The sequence below is a fragment of the Aptenodytes forsteri genome, unplaced genomic scaffold, assembly GCF_000699145.1.
Source record: "Aptenodytes forsteri isolate BGI_AS27 unplaced genomic scaffold, ASM69914v1 Scaffold119, whole genome shotgun sequence".
Lineage (NCBI taxonomy): Eukaryota > Metazoa > Chordata > Aves > Sphenisciformes > Spheniscidae > Aptenodytes > Aptenodytes forsteri.
Window position 1 is genome coordinate 12,722,682 of NW_008796165.1, and position 19,436 is coordinate 12,742,117.

Sequence of the window (19,436 nt, forward strand, 5' to 3'; positions counted from 1 at the left end):
TAGTGGCGGGCAAGCAACTGCAGCTACCCCCTGATGGCAGAATGCTTTTATGGGTGACTGCTGAAGCTCTTGACCGAAGCTCGTATTTCACTTGGAGACTGGTAGTAAGCCAAAGATGTGGGACAATCAGAGCAGACCTGCCTGGTTGCTTATGACAAAATCTCTGCCGCCTTCTAAGAAGCCTTCAGGACCATTTGTGCAGACAACATCATGCAATTTCGTAGCTGGGATCTTAACATGGCTCTGGAATAACTTTTGCATATGTGCCACCACCAAGAAGCCTTTTGTGCAAGCAGGCCCTGGAAGATCCTTAAGTTTTCCCTGATGCAAGCAGGGACAGTTGTCTTTAGTCAGGTGGAGGATGAGATTGTCAGAGACTGCTGGGGAATGGTAACTGCTTTTATCCAAGATAAGCTACATATATGCCAAACAAAACCTATCAACACCACATTCAAACACAACAGACAGGTACATGTTGGTCCATGAGCACTAAGACCTGGAACTGCTCCAAAAACAAGCTCTATAAGGGCTCAAATGTGCAACATCTGAGTCCAAAACGAAACAGCAAGTAGCTGTGTTGGTTTCAGGTGAAATGTGAATCATGGCAAGCAGTGTAAAACAGGTTTAAGTTTAAAGTAATTGCTAATAAAAAACAAGTAATCAAAGTTCACCGGAATACAATACCTCATGCTCTAAATACAGGAAGTGCAGTAGGTACAAAGCTTTGTTCAAACACCATGTGGAGTACTGACATCTACTGTCCCTACAGTGCAATGGTTATAAACTCTACCTGTACATCAGGTCAATCAGCATTTCTGGATCTTCCTGGTGTTCCTTCATTTTAACTGTGTCAGAGAGGATCATATGGAGGTTGAATACTAGATCCTGGACCTGTAAAAAATATACTGCTGTAATGAACTGGCAATGGGATTTGAGCTACATACTGCTATGTTTGGACCACAGTCACTCTGAACCTTTGTGTGTTTGCACCTTGGTGTCAGAATTAATCAAGAACCTGAGTTTTATGTACTTAGGTGATAAAAAAAAAAAATACCTCCTTCAGGGAATACATGCAAATTCCAGCTACAGATGGAGGTTTAAGAACAGCCTGTTAATGAACTACACATTACTTCTCTTGTGGTATTTCTTTTACCTGATCAGGAAATGTTGTCTCCCTAAGTTCCAGATCTTCTTCAGCATATGTCAAAATAGTCTTCAGGGAACGTCGCAAAAATTCCTCATTGAAGTTCTGGGATGTCCCCACCAGGGATGAGAGAGACATGGTCACCTGCATTTTCACTCTGGCAAAGTTCTGCAACAGAGAAATTGTTATTGTATTTCAACAACCTGGAGATACTGCAACAGTCTGCTGCAACATCAGTGCTCTGGTCATTGCATCCTCCTCCTGACAGACAACTGATACAAAAAAGAAAACAGAAGTTTTGTGAAAAGGACTGTCACAGAGCAGTGGTTAAAATAAACCTCTGGTGCTGCTGACTTCATAATCTGATGACAGCATATTTAGTTCCAGGTGAAGGTTATCCTGCAAAAGTTTTAGTTTTCTCTCCTTCTCCCTGCTCTCCTCTCAAGCACCCTGAACAAGACGATGCTCAACTCCCTCTCAGGAATACAGCCTTCATTCTAGACATTTGCTTCTGGTTTGGTCTAGCCTAAAGACTGGAGTCACTAATAACTCGCTGCTATCAATCCACTAACAGTCCCTGGGCCCAGAACCAGTGGGTCCCTCCAGTTCTGCTACTCACCGTGGAGGACTAACAAACACAGTGTAAACAAAGATGTCTGGGGGAGCACTTTGTGATACATAGCTACATGGGTGCCTGCAAAATATCAACTGGAAGAGTTAAGGCTGGGAATTTTCTTGACAATTTAAAGCACACATGGGTGCATCAAGCTAAGATGTAATTAGACATAAGTAAGACCTGAATGGAAACAAAATCCCAGCATTGCTAACTCACTTGCACTAACACAGTCCTTTCAGAAAGGAAATACATACTAGCTGTGCCACAGGAAGGGCTGTGTTTCTGTTTCTGCTCTCACCTAGAAGTGTGTTAAGGCAAGGCAGAGGGGAGTTCCTCCAAACAGCCCCTCGAGTGCAAACTGCCCAATCTGAAGAGTATGCGAACCTTCCAAACTGACAGGTTTGGAAACTCTTGCAGTGGGTGTTCCAGGCAGGGCTCTGCATCTCTCTATAAACTGACACGAGAGGCAGCTTGCCTGCAAAGAGATTCTGGGCATACAGCTCAGACTCTGACACTGGAGACTGGACACTCCTGCTATGCACTGACCAGCACTGTGACGTACTGCAAGACCAGGAACTGAGAAAAGTCATGTAACTGCTGCATGCCTCTCTTCCCTTTGCACGTCATGCTTGTTTTGATGGTAAGCCCTCTGACAGCCTTTCTTTCACAGGAATACACAGAGCTCCATCCAGCAGTCCCCACCAGTTTACATGTAATAACCTAGTGAAGTGCAGCAGGATACTCACATTCCCAATCTCAAAGTTTTGCCTCATCAGAAGGTAAAGAGAGGCACTCGCATGCGACCGTATTGTGCTGATACTGCTGCTACAGTGTCTCAGGAGCCTCAGGCACAGATCTGCACACTGCTCAGTCTCTTCTTCAAACAGCAGCTCAGGGAACTGGAAAAACAGCACATGAGAAAATTAGTGCTTGGACAGACAGGAACAAGCACTCGGACAAAAAGGCCAGGACAATCCTCAGCAATGAGCATACACTGGCATTAGAGGATCTAAATCCCCTCTGTTTTGAAGGGAATGATGCTAATTTTAATCAGTTCACTTTTACAGTAAGGCAAAAGCAGACTGGCAGCACCGGAAGGCAACTCATTTTACTTACCCGCACAACTTGTTCCTACATCTACACCCTTAGACTGATTTACATCAGTTCCAAAAAAACAAGCTTAAAACTTCAAGCTATTCCCAGCACACCTACAGAAACTGGGAAATTGTTTAAATTATGGGCCCAGTAAAACAAATCCACTTTAAGTGAGATTCATATAGCTTAAATTCCACCTGTGCTTTGTGCTCCCTACCATCTAGGTGCCTCTGGCTGCTTACCACTGGCTAGCAGACCCCACAGCACACTCGGGCTGTGTGAACTGTACCTTTGCATGCAGCCATCAAACCCAAAATGCATAAATACAGGTACCAATCATAAAAACCAGTCAGGATTTATTAACCCTCAGACCACACTTCCTGAAAATCAATATTGCACAAAATAATAAATGCTTGGTGAAGTGATCCTAATGCAAAGGAAGAAAACAGCTCCATCCTCCATCAGTGCTGCTCAGGATATATTATAGCATCTGCAGAGAATTCACCTTTGAAACCAAAGCCCTCTGTGTGGCGAAGCAGTGTTGGAGATAAAGTGCACTTTGGTTGCAGGCCATGCTGTGCAGAAGCACTTTCAGCACCCCGCCGAGGATACTCTCTTTGGACTCCGTCACAGAAACAGTCTGCAGTCAAAAGTAAACCAAGAGTTGCATGAGCAAAAATGAACCTCCCATGTGCGTAGGGGGGGGAGAATAACTCTGCTGAAAAGCCCTGTGGCATGGAGAAATTATCCACTTAGCTGGGCCTGCATAACAGTCACATTTCTGAATCAACCCCCAGGTAATGAAAACCTGACCCATGTGCTAACGCCAGTGGAATGATGGTGCTTTCCACCCGACGAGGCTCTGACCTTTTGGGATCTTGTTCTACTAGAGGGAAAAAGTCTGTAGCTGGCCTCTAGGTGGATTATTAAGGTGCAAGGTGCAACCCTTGGGATTCCTGGGTCTCCCTGCAGCTCAGAGGCAGATCCGGTAAGCCTGCTACTGCCTGCTTCCAGCCCGTGCCCAGGTTTCATTCGTACAGAAAGCAGGGGACAAAACTGCCATGTGTCCACGCTCACCTGCAGAGAGTGAGGAAATAGCTGGGCTATGCACACAGACCAAGGAGTCTGGAAGCTTTCCTGCACTGTGCAAATTAAGCATGGATACAGGAGTCTGACCTGGAACCCAATGACTCAAGGCAGATTTGGGAAGGAACTAGAGGAATCAGTTAGAATAAGGCAGAATTTGGCAATTTTTACAGTTCATTATTGAGTTTTATGAACAACTGCTTCTTATCCTACAATAGTGAACAACTTTCAAAAAGACTGAAGGAAGGTATTGACATTTTAAACCAGATTGTTATGGGCTGAGGATTAGGAGAGGCATTACCACCCTTCACATTGCAGCAGAGGAGTTGAACAGTTCTGAGAGCATTCAGGCAGTTAAAAGCAGCAGGAAGATTTTGTTTAACAAACTGCTGCCTGGCCAGGTGATCGTAATGCTATTACATCTCTATTTTCTTATCATCCTTACCTGTACAACTATCTCTAGTGTATCCAAAATAATGAGATTCGCTTCCGTTGCAAGATTTCCATCGATAAGTGCCTCATGTTCTATCTCTGCCCTTGATCTAATCAGAGAAAAGAAAGCAATAAAATTACTTTCTGTTTAAGAAGTAGACCTACATATTTTCCAGTCAAAAATATTTTCACATTAGCAGAAAACCCCTGGTCACAATGCGTATATTTATTACTAGACAACACTACAAGAATATTTCAATGCATCCATTAAGAGGACAGGAAGAAAGACTTGGGTTTTTTACATATACAAACTTACACAGGATTTACGTTCATCATGCTCAGGAGAGATTACACTACTTTCTGACACTTCGTTACTCTCCCAGGAACACAACAACAGTTTAGAATCAAAGTCCAACTCAAAACTGGTTTAGTAGCATCGTTAAGCATGCAACAGCACAACCAGGAACAGCACATACGGTTTTATGTTATAGGCTATGGACACAAGGTGGTGCTACACAAGCTCGTGTATCTGCACTGTTGATCCTGGCAGCTAGACTGGTTGTAGTGCAGACTGCATACTGTGAGGGTGCAATCTTTGTTCATTTAAGCTACATTATATTACAGTTATTGAAGAATATCTTCCTTTCCAAGAAAAACTACACAATTTTGCTGTTATATGGCAGGCACTCACTTTCCGGGAAAGGTTTACGATGTTCATATACCCACTCACACCGGTGGCCCCTGGAATTCAGCAGCAACCACCTAATTTCAGTGGCACAAGCTGCATTTGGCAAAGATCCAGTAGTATATTTAAAGAGCCCAGCTATGGCCTGCCCTACCACAGGTGCCATCTCCAACAGACTCATGCCAGGCCAAATCACAGCAGGAGTGTCACCCATGGGAACTGACAAAATCCAACACACCAAAGGGGACGGCAGCTGACTCGGCTCTGGGACCTGTATTGCAGCAACCCTCCCCTGCCACACTCAGCTTCCTCTGGGACCTGGGTCATACACTCATTATCTACTCTTCAGGCTCCAGAATACGAAGGCTTGGGGCCTGGCGCTATATAAAATAATACCGTCTGCATAAAATAATACCACCTGCAATTAGCTGTGCACAATTCTCGGTGTGAAAAGTCTTGCTTATTAGGTTTCAAAGGGCCAGACTACCTACGCATGCAGGACACACTTGTAGTGCCATAGGAGTGGAGTGCGATGGACCCAGGTCACAGCGAGCAAGTATGGGTTAAAAAGCACATTTGTAGAGTTATCTGAGCAGATTATTTTGTGGGATGAGATACCATCATTTGACCATCAAGGTATTCCACAGCTGTTTAACATGTAAGTGAGATCCTCCTGGGAAGAGGAGAGGGCTCAGACCCAGTCTGGTGTAACTTTGTCCACACCTCTGGAATTGTGCCAAGGTGAAATTTATACCTACATCACTTTATTAGCAGGTTGAAACACAATGGTTATTTGGCTTTCCCAATGCCTCCACAGGACTGGAGTCTTGGACAAAAAGCCACTACTTGACATAACAAGAGATGACATTCTTGTGTTGGACAAAGCAATTAGAAGCTGTGAAGATGTACTTTCAACTCCAGGAAGCGTCAATGTCTTCAAGGGTAAAATTTGGCCTGCCCTCCATCCGGGCTCTGAGAACCCCATTCCCCAGTTTCTTCAGAGCTTCACTTGGACTAAGATTACTTTCCTAGGATTAGGAACAATTCTTTTGCTGGGAGGATGGAGACTGCAGGTTGCGATTTGACGAAACAGAAAACGTGCACAGTGAACCTCAAACACAACTCTTTAGCCCTCCAGATTAAACCACACCAAGAGAGGGAATTTTAAAGGAATGGGTGTAATAAGCAAAAAGAGCTCATTCCAATCAGTTGCACACACACACTGAAAACTTCTGCCAAGCATCACAAACAATGCTATGATGATTGAGTCTGCAGATGTACAAAATGGCAATTTATAAGAACTGCACACCAATGCTACAGTACCTGGCTGGTTTGTGGCTTCTAAAAGCACAGCACATGTGGAAAAACAATCAAAGTGATGGATTAGGACAGGAAAGGAAAGCGAGCTTTGACAACTCCAGAATGCTCTTATGGAATAAAGGAAATATGACATGAGATATATATGCTATCTGTGAATACTGTTAATGGATCTTCTCTCTAAATTACAGCTTACTACAGGGTTTTAAGAAGGTAATGGATTGCATCAGTCACTTTAAATCTCATTTTAAAAATCTAGGAAAGCAAGGGACAGTGGAAAAGCAAAGAGTTAGGGCAGTGTTGGACTAAAAGCTACGTGCACACTGCCGGCCCTGTTCCAGCTGAGGGCCCAAACCTGCTCACACGAGAGCTAAGTGGACTGCTGCCATTGACCTATGGGGAGAGAGACCCTGCGTTCTCACAGGCACTGTCACATTGTTAATGTAGAAGGATAAGGCAGAGTTACTTGTCAAGCTTTTCTGTGTTTTGACGCCAGTGAGTCATATCCTTTCTCCATCTCAAATTCTCTTGACTTCCAAATGCGCTCCCAGAAGGACTTCTCTCTGCAGGATAATATTAAAACAATAGCAGTCATCTAATGCTGATTTTTTGCACGGGTAGCAACTCTAGATTTGTTCACAAGCGACAGATGACAGCAAACTATGACTTCTTAGAGCCCAAGGCTGTGGCACTCACCCAAGATGTTTACATGGCCCCTAATTCTGTCACTGCTGAGTGGCATGAGAGGCAACTTCACTTGCAGCGGTTTTGTATGCAAGAGAGCAATGAGCAACGCAGACCACTTTGTGTGCTGCCACATGCCAGCTCACTATAGAGCTAACAGAGAGAGGCAGCTGAGATAGATACTCAAATCAGGGAGGTAGCTATTAGGGCTGCTAAGAGAAGCACCTTTCTTGGACTGCATAAGGAGCCTGGGTGTGGCAATCCTCAGCAGTCTGATATTGCTGTCCTCAACTGGCACACAGTAACATTCTCAGGATGGTGCTGACACCCCCTTTCCCACCTCACAGTCTTTTATGTCTTTATTCTCACTGCTGGGAGGGCATGGGAATTTTAAGTAATAAAGGCAATCAGGCCAGGTTAAGAAAAAAAAATACAAAGGTCTCCATGTCTCTGAAATAATTAATTAATTATGCCTCTAAAATATTTGTTCAACTTAGCCCACCATAACTGGCTCACATGTACCAGGATGCCTGTGGCAGAGTAGAAGACAAAACTACAGTTCTGATTCTTGTCCTAATCCCTGGGCCATCCTTCCTCCCAAACAACATAAACAGCAAAAATCATCAGAAGATGCTTGTTACACAAACTACTGGCTATTTCAAGCCTCATTACGTTAGAGAAATATCCAGGCATTTTCAGAGGTATCAACGCAAGATCAGGCAGTTTGTTTTCCGCTCTGATCCTTTGCACAGGACATACTAGAAGGTGGCTCTGAAAGATGCTACGCTGGAAGAAGTTCAGGCAAGAACATCCCATAAATGAGACATGATCACGTGTACACAAAAGCAATCAAGTAACAGATAAACTGCCTGTAGATGGAACTTAGGAAAAGTGTAGAGATTTTGCAGACCCTGTGAAGCATGCTGCAAACCGCAAACAGCTTTTTCTAGGGGCCTCTTTGTATGAAGATCTTGATGGGTAGTATCCTACACCACAGAGTAGCAGTTTTTGGAAAAAGGGGACAGCACAGAAGATATCTTTACTTACCTAGCTGTCCTCTGCTTCTTCGGACCATTTCCTGCCTTGCCCCTATGCTTCCCAAAATAGCTTCTTCAAGTTTGGCTCTCATATCTTTTGACTTCTTGAATGTCAGACTGTTCATTCTTTCAAATACCTTCTTGCCCTGCAAGTTTGAAATGAGACCATGAGGGAAGATTCTTGCAATCTGGGATATTTTCTAAGCATTAACAACTCAAAATATCTTTCCTGTCTAAAGACATACAGCAAGAAAGGAATAGAGGTTTAGTTGCTAGCTAGACAATCTACCCAGACTCCAGCACCGCTACAGAAAACTCTCTTCTTGTTGATAGTAAGCAAAATGGCCAAGAGCTATCCCCTTTCCCTACAGCAGTTCCCAGATGAGTGGCAAGCAGAACAAACTACGTAAGAAGTGAAACAAGGCACAGACACTTGCATGGCTGAACAGTAAACATGGAAAAAGCTAGAGGTTGCACAGAGAAGTGCTTAGCCTTGGGATTTGGAATACAGGAAACACTTAGGAGAGAGCAGGAAATGCCTTTCTGGAGTCGTGTAAGGGATGGGAGGGTACAGTTCCTCAGCAAGCCCTAGAAGGAACTTCAGGAGGTTTAAACAATATAGCAGTACCTTGTATTCAAAGCACGATACACAAAGATAAAGCAAATCCAGCAGGCGATTGAGCTGCAACACTGACAGGTCTGTGAACCATTTCTGCAAGACACTTTCATCCGCATTCTTGAGCACCCATAAGAGACAGATCAGAAGGCTGCGGCTGGACTCTGTTGAGAAGGTGGAGTGCTGCCTGCCACTCTAAAATAGACAGGTCAAGACATTTGCCACACTGTATTTCACATCCAAACACTTCAGTCATCACTAAAAGGATCTGCACCAGCTACCACCCCAGCCTAAATAATTACCAAATAGGAACAGAATGTGAATAGACATTTTTTACTAACAACCAGGAGATATACACATTTCTCTTTCTCAATCCAACAGCTCAGTGGAGCCCACAGATAGTCAAGCCACAAGAGTGAAGCAGCAGTTTGAACCAAAATAATCACATTATATGAATGAGTTTCTGTTCAGGCAGTAAATACCCACTTCCCTCAAGATGCCTTTAATAACCTCCAGCAGGTTAACAGTTAAGCAGAGGGGCTCCATTCATTATCTCACGTATGTATCAGTGTCTCACTTTGAGTGCAGGTAAAATCCAGCAAAATGGGGTCCTGACGCAGGAGTAATGGGAGAAGGAGGGAGAAATGGAAGGGCCTGCCTGCTACTGGAATCAGGAGGATTCCCTCTCTGTGCAGAGAACAGGGGAAATGGCCATTTAAGTCTTCGGCTAGGTGGGATTTAGATGTGGTAGGAATTTTTACTTAGGGCTTAGAGCTCATAATGACCATTGCACTTCACAGAGCTTTTATCAGATTGTTTCAGAAAAAGAGAATCTTTATCAGAAAAGAGAATTCTTCCATTTTCTGAGGTTTGTTGATTTTTATCCCTGCTTGGCATTTTATTATACCCTCTCTGAGAAAGGCACAACATGCAAACGTGATTTGTTCCCCCTTGTCTTTCACCCTCTGCCTCCCTGTGCAACAGCCAGCTGCAAGCTGATAAGAGTCCCTACCACTCACTGATCAGCCCCACAGGACCTGCATGCATAAATATTTGCCTGTTGACACAGATCAAGGAATAGGGTCAAGGAATAGGGAGAGATGGCTTTGTACCGATGAGGCGAGTAGAAAACTGCTGGGCCGGGTGAGCTGAGGGACCGATGTTCCTGCGATGGCCATGGCAACTGTCTGGCTTATCATGCTTCCACCCTCGCTTTCATAATCATCAACAGCAATGCAGCTCGGCCTCCCGCGCTGATTGTGGCTCTCTGCCGAGAAACACGTGCATCTTGTTAATCCCCAAATTCAAAGTTTCTTTCCCCAGCCTTCCTCCGCAGTGCTGGTTTCATTGAACTGTCTGGGAACGCAAACTGAAAATCATCATGCTCATGGGGTCCTGCAAGTAAACAGGACTATTATTTGAGGCCATGCAAAGCAAAGCAAACAACAATTTTCAAACACAACCTACACAACCTCAGTATCTAGAACCCTTCTGAAAACAGACCAGGTCCCTTTGGATACTTCACTCCAAATCCTTACTTGCAGCTTTATTGTGTCATTAAAGTCAAAGGATGTAGAAGACTACTCCAAATTCCAAACTATTCCAGATCGGACTCCTTGCCCTAATCTGAAATAACCCACCTCTGCTGCTCTTCAGGACACTGTGCAAAGCACACCTAAAACGAACTGACAGCACATACTAAAAGGAAGAAGAGGAACTCTGCTTATCCTTTGGAATTGTTATGAGAATTGTACAGTACGTGGGGTGTCTTTTTAAGCAGGTCAGAGACATACAGGGAGGCTGGCTATGCATATACAGTCACCAGCCAGATGTAAATTAAAATGCATTGCTAGTTTTTCACTTCATGCAAACAAGTAGGCAAACGCAGCTTTTGAGTGTTAACAGCCATTGAGGATATATTTTGCAAGTGCAGCTTAGGAAATGGATGTGAAAACACGTCAAAGCTATAATTCAGAAATAGAAACAATCTCATCCAACAGTAAAGGGTTTTGTTGTTTGATTTTAGAACAAAACCACTCAAATCTTGTGAGTAGATGAACATATACTCAAAGCACAGAATATAAAATACCTGTAAAGTCATAAAGCTGAGGCACGGTTTCCATGATCACGCCAATCAGAGGTAGATACAGCATTGCCACCCGGGCCTTTACCTGTGGGTCAGCGTACCGCGGATCCGAGTCGTGACTGGACAGTAAATTGTGTACCATATTGATGACCTTCTTATGCAATCCAAATAAACTGTTAAAAGAGAGTTGGGTCATGCAGATTAGTTAATATCTTCAAAGCAAACTATACTTTGTAACTAAGTGGCTTAAAAAAAAAAATCCTGGTTTTTATTTTTAACTTCACATAAACTGCCATTACATGTATTTTTTGATCTCCCACAGATTTTACAAATGGCTGGCTTTTCATTATGCCAAATAAAATGTACAAAAATATCTTGCGGAGGTGCACACCCAATATAATGTGAACACTCTCATATTTTCCATACAAAAACAAAGCCCCAGCTACTGCTATTCTAAAGTATCAAGTCTACTAAAGACCGTTAGGAAAATTTGGGGAATATGGAACACAGGGAGAGAAACTTGAGAGGACAGTGGGTTTAGTGAAACTATTTGTTGTGTTCTTTTTTGTTTCCATTTAATACCATTTACAGAGAGAAAAGCCCTCCTAAGACAGAACATTTCTGTTATCAAATGATCGGGAAGTTTCTGCTTCAGTTCCGACCCCCCATGCAATTATTCAACCAAAACAGTAGACTACAGATCCGTAATTCTGAATAAAAAGTGTCAAAGAAATGGAGGGGTAGAAGGAAAAACAACAAAAAAAGGCCTTCCTCATTATTAAGATGCAAACGATGGCAGGGTCCCAGCACCATCCCCTTTTGCAGGGCACCCTGCGTGAGCCTAGTCGGTGCTCGTGCCCTGAAATCACAAACTCCCCTGAATCTCTCAAGAACTCACTCTGCTCCTTTCAATTCCCTCAGCCACCACACAGAGGCAAAACTCCCTCAGAGCAAATAGCAGGTATCTCTGTAGCTATTTGCTTCTGTAGGCAAACCAGGCCAAGATGACAACTCTACCCCATGCATGAAGCAGCCAAGGAAGCTCATACATTATGCATTAGCAAAACATAAGCTTCAATGTTCAGACCTGAGGTATTAAAACAAGTGCTGAATTTCAGGCAGTATCCACCTTACCTGAAAAGTAGAGTTGAGTTCTGGTTAAAAAAGATGAGAGGCTTTGACTGGATTGTTGGGGATTTAAAATGATGTAAAAGACACCAGTACAGGTTAGGAGGACATTAGCTAGTTGTAGCTACACTTCTTTCCTGTGTTTTTTAATCAAGCCATAATGAGATCCTACAATTGCTTGTTTGTGTAATTAGTGAGACCCTTAACAACAAGGAAGGAAATGCTTATGTAACTGACTGGTTCCTTCAGATTAAGGTTAAAGAAAAGTCTTTGTATTACTTTGAAGGAGTGGCACCTAAGTTGTGTTTCTAACAGTTCAAGGGAAACTATCCTGCAGGCCATAGAACTGCATATAGGGAAAACACATCCAAACAAAGCAGCATAATTCAAACCTAGGGCTACATGGACTTCCTTTTCACTTTTCTGGAACAGAGCAGGTACCGTGCTGGATCGATCCATAGCGAAGAGGAGGAAATACGGCCCACTGGCTGATAATGCAATGAATTGATCTTGCCGCCCTCCAACTGTCCCCTCTGTTGTCTCAGCCCTGGTCTGAATTTGTGTCAACACTGCACACTTTTGGAAAACTGACTTTTGTCACTGAATACTGAGGGCCAAATACCGATTTTCTCACTTCTGTCCTGTAACATCAGTCAATATGGGCAACATGGGTACTATGAAATGAGCAACAATAATTATTTTGAGTTAATAACCAGCATGCTGTTAATCACAGCATTGTTTGCAGAGACAATCTGTTCAGGGTCTAGCTGCTTGGACTCCCTCTCTGTTCTCCACTTCTGCAACTGTCACATTCAGCTGGCTTGTTTCATCCACATGTGTCTTGTCTTTTAGACTGCAAGTGCTCTGGAGGAGGACTGTAATGTACCGTGTTACTGTACAGCACCTAGCACAGAGGGATCTATCTAATGCACCACCTTCAGGCACCAGGGTACTGCAGTCTTTTCTGTCCAACTCAATCCAAAGAGCTCTTATAAAATGCGTGAGCTAAAATTCAATATATTTTTCTAATGGAGCAAAAAGAGCAAAGGCAGAACACATTTAAGGCTCTGTATCACCTATCAAGACCTAAGGCAAAGCTCTAACACAGTAAGAAAGTACATGGACCTTCCTCTCCACCCCCGCTGCAGCATAATGCAACTGGGAACAATTCTGAGCTTTTTCCAATGGTGACCAAAACATTTTAATGGCAGGCATGTCTGAACCCTCTACTAATAACCTGCTGATGATTCTATATATATATGATTCTATATGATTCTATATATATGATTCTTAAAAGTCTCCACAGGCAAGGGAAGAGCAGATCTGAACAGACTGGTTTACTTTATACAGTGGATCTACCAGGGCAAATGCTGAAGGTTGAAGCCTGAGAACAGCTAATAAGCTGCAAACTACAAGTCATTCTGGAAAACAACAAAAACCAAATGCATTACTGGTATACATCTTCACCAAAATTCAGGAGCTTTCATCAAAATGCATCTTCAGAGCTGAATGGGTATCAGGGGGCTTTTTCTGTCTAGACAAGGTTTGAGAGAGGAGCTGTCTCCCCAGTGGACGCCAGCAACATCATGCTGATAGCTCCTTTGTGCAGCTGGGCAGAGATTACCATCCTGGTCCAAGCTTAAGAGCTGAGAATAGCAACGTGAGAGAGCTCAAAAAGCAGGTAGGTGAGAACAGAAAGTTTGTGAAGAACAAGGGCAAACATGGTCAGACACAGGCCCTGATTTCTAACCAGTGAGCAGGATCTTCCTATGCTACAAAAAGGATTTCTGCAGACAGTGTATATGGGTAAAGATTTGCTGCTTTTTCCATTTCAGGCCAAACAAATGGGACTGCAGTGTGTTATGTATATATACAAGAAAATATTCTAATTTATGGCATCACTTTCTTCTCCAACAGGAAACAGAATGAATGTTTAACTCCTGAGACCTCTTGGTAAAGGGGCAGAATTAACCATGAATCATCAGCATTTGTTGACTCGGCTGATATTTCTGAGTCCACCTTGAGAAAAATGCCTGCAAGAGAACTTAGGACTGTGGAAGCAATCAATAATTTCCATTGAAAACCATTTTAAAGAGGCAAGGCAGAATACAGCCCTAAATAACACAAGGGATGTCAGGACTACAGGCTACACTCCTACTTCAGAAAATTATTTGCTGCACAAGCCAGGCAAGTCACCAACAAACTCTGCATGCTTGACTCTATTTGTCTATTTATGTAACCCGCAGGGGCCTCATCAGTGCATAATTTATGTTTAAAAAGAGCTGGGAGGACCACAGGTGAAATACATTGTAACGTTTAAAACCACCAGCAACAAAGACTTCCTAAATGTTGAAAATTATTTTCTTGTTACAATTGAGAAAAGCTGTTTTCGTCTTAGAGCTCCAGCAGTGCCCCTGTGGCAGCTGGGGGCTCCAGCAGGAACCTCCTTCCCTTCTTCTCAGCTGGAAAAATGTGATTGAAATAATGTTTACAGAGTCAGGGCTAAGGAATTAAGAAGTACGAGGGGCAGGGAGAAAGAAGAGGATTCTCAAAGAACTGTTTTCTTATCTTCTCAGTTCACAAATTTAAATCAATTCTGGCCGTGCCAGAACTTGCTTTGCATCCACCATTTGCTTGGAATTACAGAAAACTCTTGGGAAAAAAAATTGTAAAGATTTACCCTTCTGCATCAGGATCTAAAATGACAGCCAGTTCTGTTAACACAAGCCCGGCCAAGTAATGCTGCTGGCGGAAAGGCACAGACAATTCAAACATATTTGCAATCTTCTGGTCTTGGACATTTGTGGAGAACCCAGAACTCTGTGAAAAAATCAAGTTTCAGAAGTTGCATAATGAGGCCCCTTGGAACATAGAGTCAAAGCTTATGAAATACATTAGAAGCAGTTTTCAGAATTAAAGACAATCTCACATGAACTACCTTTTCCCTTTTTTGTTTGGATCTAGGCACATCTACTTACATTACATGCAAGCTCACTAACTCTACTATTAATTCTGTTTGTTGTTATTGCCTTCCCACCTACAGGGCAGGCCTTAGGGAAGTTAAGCCAAATAACCTTTAAAAGTGGATTAGCTAAACTTTTAACTTGGGTATGGATGCTCTTATTCAGGCTTAAGAAGGCTTTAATTTGATTTAGTCTACGTAATTTTGCAACTAATTAATCCACTTGAATGACACACTTGCTAATTCAAATTACTTTTTCTGAGCAGGCTAGGACTAAGCTACAGTGCACTAGAAAGACCCTTGTTTTGTAAGAAAAGGGTAACAGTGAACCAAGCGTTTCTTTAACGGCTCATTTATGTTCATGCATTTGTCCAGTATAGGAGGGGACTAGGTCCCTAAGGGCAGAAATATATGTGGTCACTATGAGGATAGGGATATGGGCATTCTTTTCTTCAATAATAAAAGATCAAAAGAAGTCAAAACCTATGTACAGGCAGGAAAAATTAATTTCTAAATAAACACTTCCAAAAATTATTAGCAAGGAGAGACTGAAAATACAGGTGATACAACTGCCTCACATGATTTCAGCCTCAGAACAAAGCTCAGCTTGCATTTCCACAAACGATCCTTGTCACAGCATACCTGAGAAGTTGCTGAAGACACAGATGGTGACGGAGATGCAGGCGGTGTAAGCAAGCTGCAGGGTAAATTCAAGGTGACGTAGTGTTCATGGCTGCAAATGATGCGAAGGAAGTCCAGCCTCAAAGATGCCAGGTTACTTGGATTTGTTAAGGAATACAGCTTTGAAGACACCTGGCAAGTTTAGCCCGTAAGATTGCAGTTAGCGCCAAAAGAGAGTATAAATGCAGCACCAGCCCCCCTGTCCCACCACTGTTCCCCCAAAACACTTCCAAAGCAAGAACTGAAGAGCTTGATATCATTAAATGGTCACATCCACATCACTTTGTGCTACAGATTAAACTTCTGATGTGCAGGAGCCATACACATCCCAGCCAACGGCACATATATCAATACAAGATGTATATAACAGCCATATTTATATAAGCAAATGAATAACTATGTGCTTCACATATGATAGCCACATCCAATTGATTTCAGCAGGGAGTTGTGAGAAGCAGGACCGCACAGTGTGATGCATTAACAGGTCAAAGATGCAGGTTGGCTAATATACAGTAGGCAACAAAGCTCAAATGCTACTGCTGTTCTTGCCCCTTATATAAAATGTTTTAGACTCTGCAGCAAAAATTAGTCTAAGCCTAAGCTCCTGATACCTCATCATCTCCTTTGTACACAGTGTCAGCACAGATGTTTGTAGTCAAATGAAACTTCGTAGTTTGAGGTGATTTCCCTGTCACAACATTGCAAATAAGCTTCCCAATGAGTAACGTAGGAACCCTCCTTATGGGGAGGAGACCTTGCACCCTCAGAAGGATGGAAGGTGAGCTTGGTGATCAATATGATCATACAGGGTCAATGTGTCCTTGAGAGACCCGCTGACACGCCATGATAGTTTGAGCTCCCTCACAAAACCTCCTACTAATTTTTGGTTCAATTACTCTGAACATGGTGAGCAGAGGGAGTAATTCTTCCTTCCTGCTGCATGTCCACTCAAGGGAATTACTCCCAATTCACATTTAAGAGTGTAATCAGAAGGGTGTAAACTCTAAACCACCACTGAGAATGGCTTGCTTGCTCTAAGAAGACCTGAATAGCAGAATTCTGTGTCCACAGTTTACTGTCTGTCCAAAGAAAATTAGAGTAATAGGCTATGCTATGGTTCACAGTTAAGTCATAATATTTATCTGCATTTACCTGTTTGTAGCAAGTCTTAATAAGAGCAAAAACAAATCCTCTGTCCATGATAGACAACAGGTCATTGAGGAAAAATGCAAGACTGGTGTTGAGCCTTTCAACCATTTCTGTATCCTAGAGAGAAGGAAGAGAAAAAGGGTAAAGAAAATGAAGAAGAGCACACTGTATGTTTTCAAACAACAATTCCTGGTCTAGGCACCAGCAAACATGCAGGAGGTCTGGTGCCTGAGCTCTGACCGGGGTTCAGTTTAATTGTTTGCCATTACCTTCTGAAACCGAGAGACTATATCACCGGCAATTGTGCTGACCAAAGCAGTTACATCATCCATGAAACGCTCAGGAAAACGATTCTTTCTTGGCGCATCCAGTTTGTCAGCAAAATACAAATGATGCACCATGCTCTTCACCTATAGGAATATAAATTACAACAAAGCCACTTGCAGTTGTTGCCGTTCGTGTTTTAAACTATGAACTGTAAGACAATAAGCAAGGTGTTTCCAGTTTGCTCACCATCAGCTCGAAGAAGAACCAGGCCTGCTGCAGGGCTGCCTCCCGCACACTCCCACTGCACACAACCCACTGTAAGGCCAGTTCTTCATGAAAAAGCTACACAGATTCAAATCCAGAGTTAGTTCGAGCCTCAAGATCCGCTCACAAAACAGTCCGTATGAGAAATGGTAGCACGGTCCACGGAAAGTATGGCAAACAATGAGGTTAAGCAAAATAAATAACTGGGAACATAACAGCAGTGGTGGCATCCCTTAAAGAAAACCCCAACTAACAATGAAGGATGATGTTATGATATGTGATGTGAGAAACATTTCACAGCATCTTGCTCCAAAATTGAATTTCAAGTGTCAAAAGAATTTTCCACCCACCCAAAAAAAAAAGTTTGGTGCTCAAATAAGTTTAGTTTAAAAGTCTACCTTTCTGCCTGGTCTGATTTTTGCAGGAAAAAGGAGTAAAAAGTGGACATATAAAGCGATTTGTACGAAGATATATATTTACTGTGAGAAAGGACTTAAAACAGTAAGAAAGAAACGTGGGGCTAAGAAACAGCTTTTTGATGTTGTTTCTCGGGAGGACCAACCCACAGACTGGATGTTGTCAGTGATCACATTTTCATTACACAAAAAGTCAGGCATTTTGCCTTTCTGACATTGTTTAGTAGGATCTCGTCTCTTCTATGGGAGCGTACTTCGAAAGTAACTCCCATTCACTTTCTGGAGTCACTTTGGACTAACACCTATATAACAGTCCAGCACACATCCGTAATGCTAGCCAGCTAACACATTGTAATTTTGCACACAAGAATGTATCATTTACATGTCTAGACAATGCTATTCATATTTTTTGAAAGCCAGTAATAAACTGGCTCCAAACAGTATGGACATTAAATCAGATAAGCTACTCCTGATCATTTTATTGTTCCCAATTCAACTCTGTCAGAATACTTCATATTCACTACAGCCTGGATATTCAGAGGTGTTAAGCAACAGCAGTTCCTAATGACCTCGGAAAAAATCAGGCTATAAATAAAAGAATAGATTGCATCATGTTTTCAGAACGACTTGGCCTCCCTGCCCCACAATACCAATTGTCTTCACTGAAATCTACCTTTTTAGTTGGTAATCGTCCTGTTAATGTTTGTAAGAAACTTGACGTCTCAGTGTGCGAAGACATACGATTACAACTTCGATCCGTAGCCTACGGAGTGGAGATGAATGAATGATGACAGGACATTAAAGTTTGCTGTGGATGGGTTTTGCAGCTCAAGGACAATGTACGTTTACAAAAATACTGTTCCAACTGTAGGCTTTTACTGTCTTTACACCTTTTTATGCATTCTCAAACTCTTACTCATTTACAGATTTGGTTTAAACAAAATGACAGTACTTTTTATTGTTTTAAGACATATAGGCTATTTCAATAACTGCATGTTCTTATGCACAAAAACACTTAATGCTGCAAAGCATGAAACTTTTTCATCATTGTATTTTATCAACATGCACATGTCAAGGAAGTAATACTTGTAATTTCAGTCCATACCTCTCAATCTACCAGAGACCAAGCACGTGGGGATGTACCCCACAGCGACGCTGCTGCTGGCACAGTGAATGAGAAAATTACTGAAGTTCTGTTTCTGATGGAAATAATTTGCCATGAGTGCAAGTGAACTCAGACTAAGTATTTCTGGAAGACCGATAAACTTGAAAGGAGGTACAGTTGAGAGGTACGTTCAAGGCAATCATGCAGTGGAAAGCAGCAGGCAATGGGGGGTAAATAAGTCTTTCCGACTGAAACTGCTATAAAGTTTTCATACTTTGCAACACAGAACAGATACAATTGGCCCTAGCAAGTCACTGGTTCCAGTACTCAAATTTACATGTTTTAAGAGAGAATTTTACATGTGGTAATCAATTTTGGTTCAACAATATTCCACTCAGTCATGAAGGATTACTTGACGATGAATACTAAATGCTTGATGAAAATGGCAAAATGGTTCACAACATCAAAAGAAATGGCAAACATGGACAAAACTATGAAGCTGTGATTAATGTTCCCACTTAGAAATGTGCTCCACCTGAAGCTGAAACTAGTGTTAGAGAAAGAAAAAGAGAGAAAAGAAAAGAAAAGAAAAGAAAAGAAAAGAAAAGAAAAGAAAAGAAAAGAAAAGAAAAGAAAAGAAAAGAAAAGAAAAGAAAAGAAAAGAAA

At 42.3% G+C, this 19,436-nt stretch overlaps 1 protein-coding gene across 1 annotated transcript in view; it reads right to left on the reverse strand.

The window, feature by feature from the left end:
• The window catches only part of DOCK7 (dedicator of cytokinesis 7), a 102,216-nt gene that overhangs the window by 16,600 nt on the left and 66,180 nt on the right, over positions 1 to 19,436 (reverse strand). Inside the window, exons 24-40 of the mRNA XM_009287425.2 lie at positions 18,339 to 18,428; positions 17,232 to 17,327; positions 16,988 to 17,128; positions 16,722 to 16,835; positions 15,531 to 15,701; positions 14,607 to 14,746; positions 10,802 to 10,971; positions 9,825 to 9,979; positions 8,725 to 8,907; positions 8,107 to 8,242; positions 6,842 to 6,938; positions 6,382 to 6,399; positions 4,387 to 4,483; positions 3,361 to 3,495; positions 2,507 to 2,659; positions 1,154 to 1,312; positions 791 to 891 (exon numbers count right to left, since the gene is read on the reverse strand). Coding sequence (XP_009285700.2) covers positions 791 to 891; positions 1,154 to 1,312; positions 2,507 to 2,659; positions 3,361 to 3,495; positions 4,387 to 4,483; positions 6,382 to 6,399; positions 6,842 to 6,938; positions 8,107 to 8,242; positions 8,725 to 8,907; positions 9,825 to 9,979; positions 10,802 to 10,971; positions 14,607 to 14,746; positions 15,531 to 15,701; positions 16,722 to 16,835; positions 16,988 to 17,128; positions 17,232 to 17,327; positions 18,339 to 18,428 — 2,156 coding nt within the window. The remainder of the gene's footprint in view (positions 1 to 790; positions 892 to 1,153; positions 1,313 to 2,506; positions 2,660 to 3,360; positions 3,496 to 4,386; positions 4,484 to 6,381; positions 6,400 to 6,841; positions 6,939 to 8,106; positions 8,243 to 8,724; positions 8,908 to 9,824; positions 9,980 to 10,801; positions 10,972 to 14,606; positions 14,747 to 15,530; positions 15,702 to 16,721; positions 16,836 to 16,987; positions 17,129 to 17,231; positions 17,328 to 18,338; positions 18,429 to 19,436) is intronic.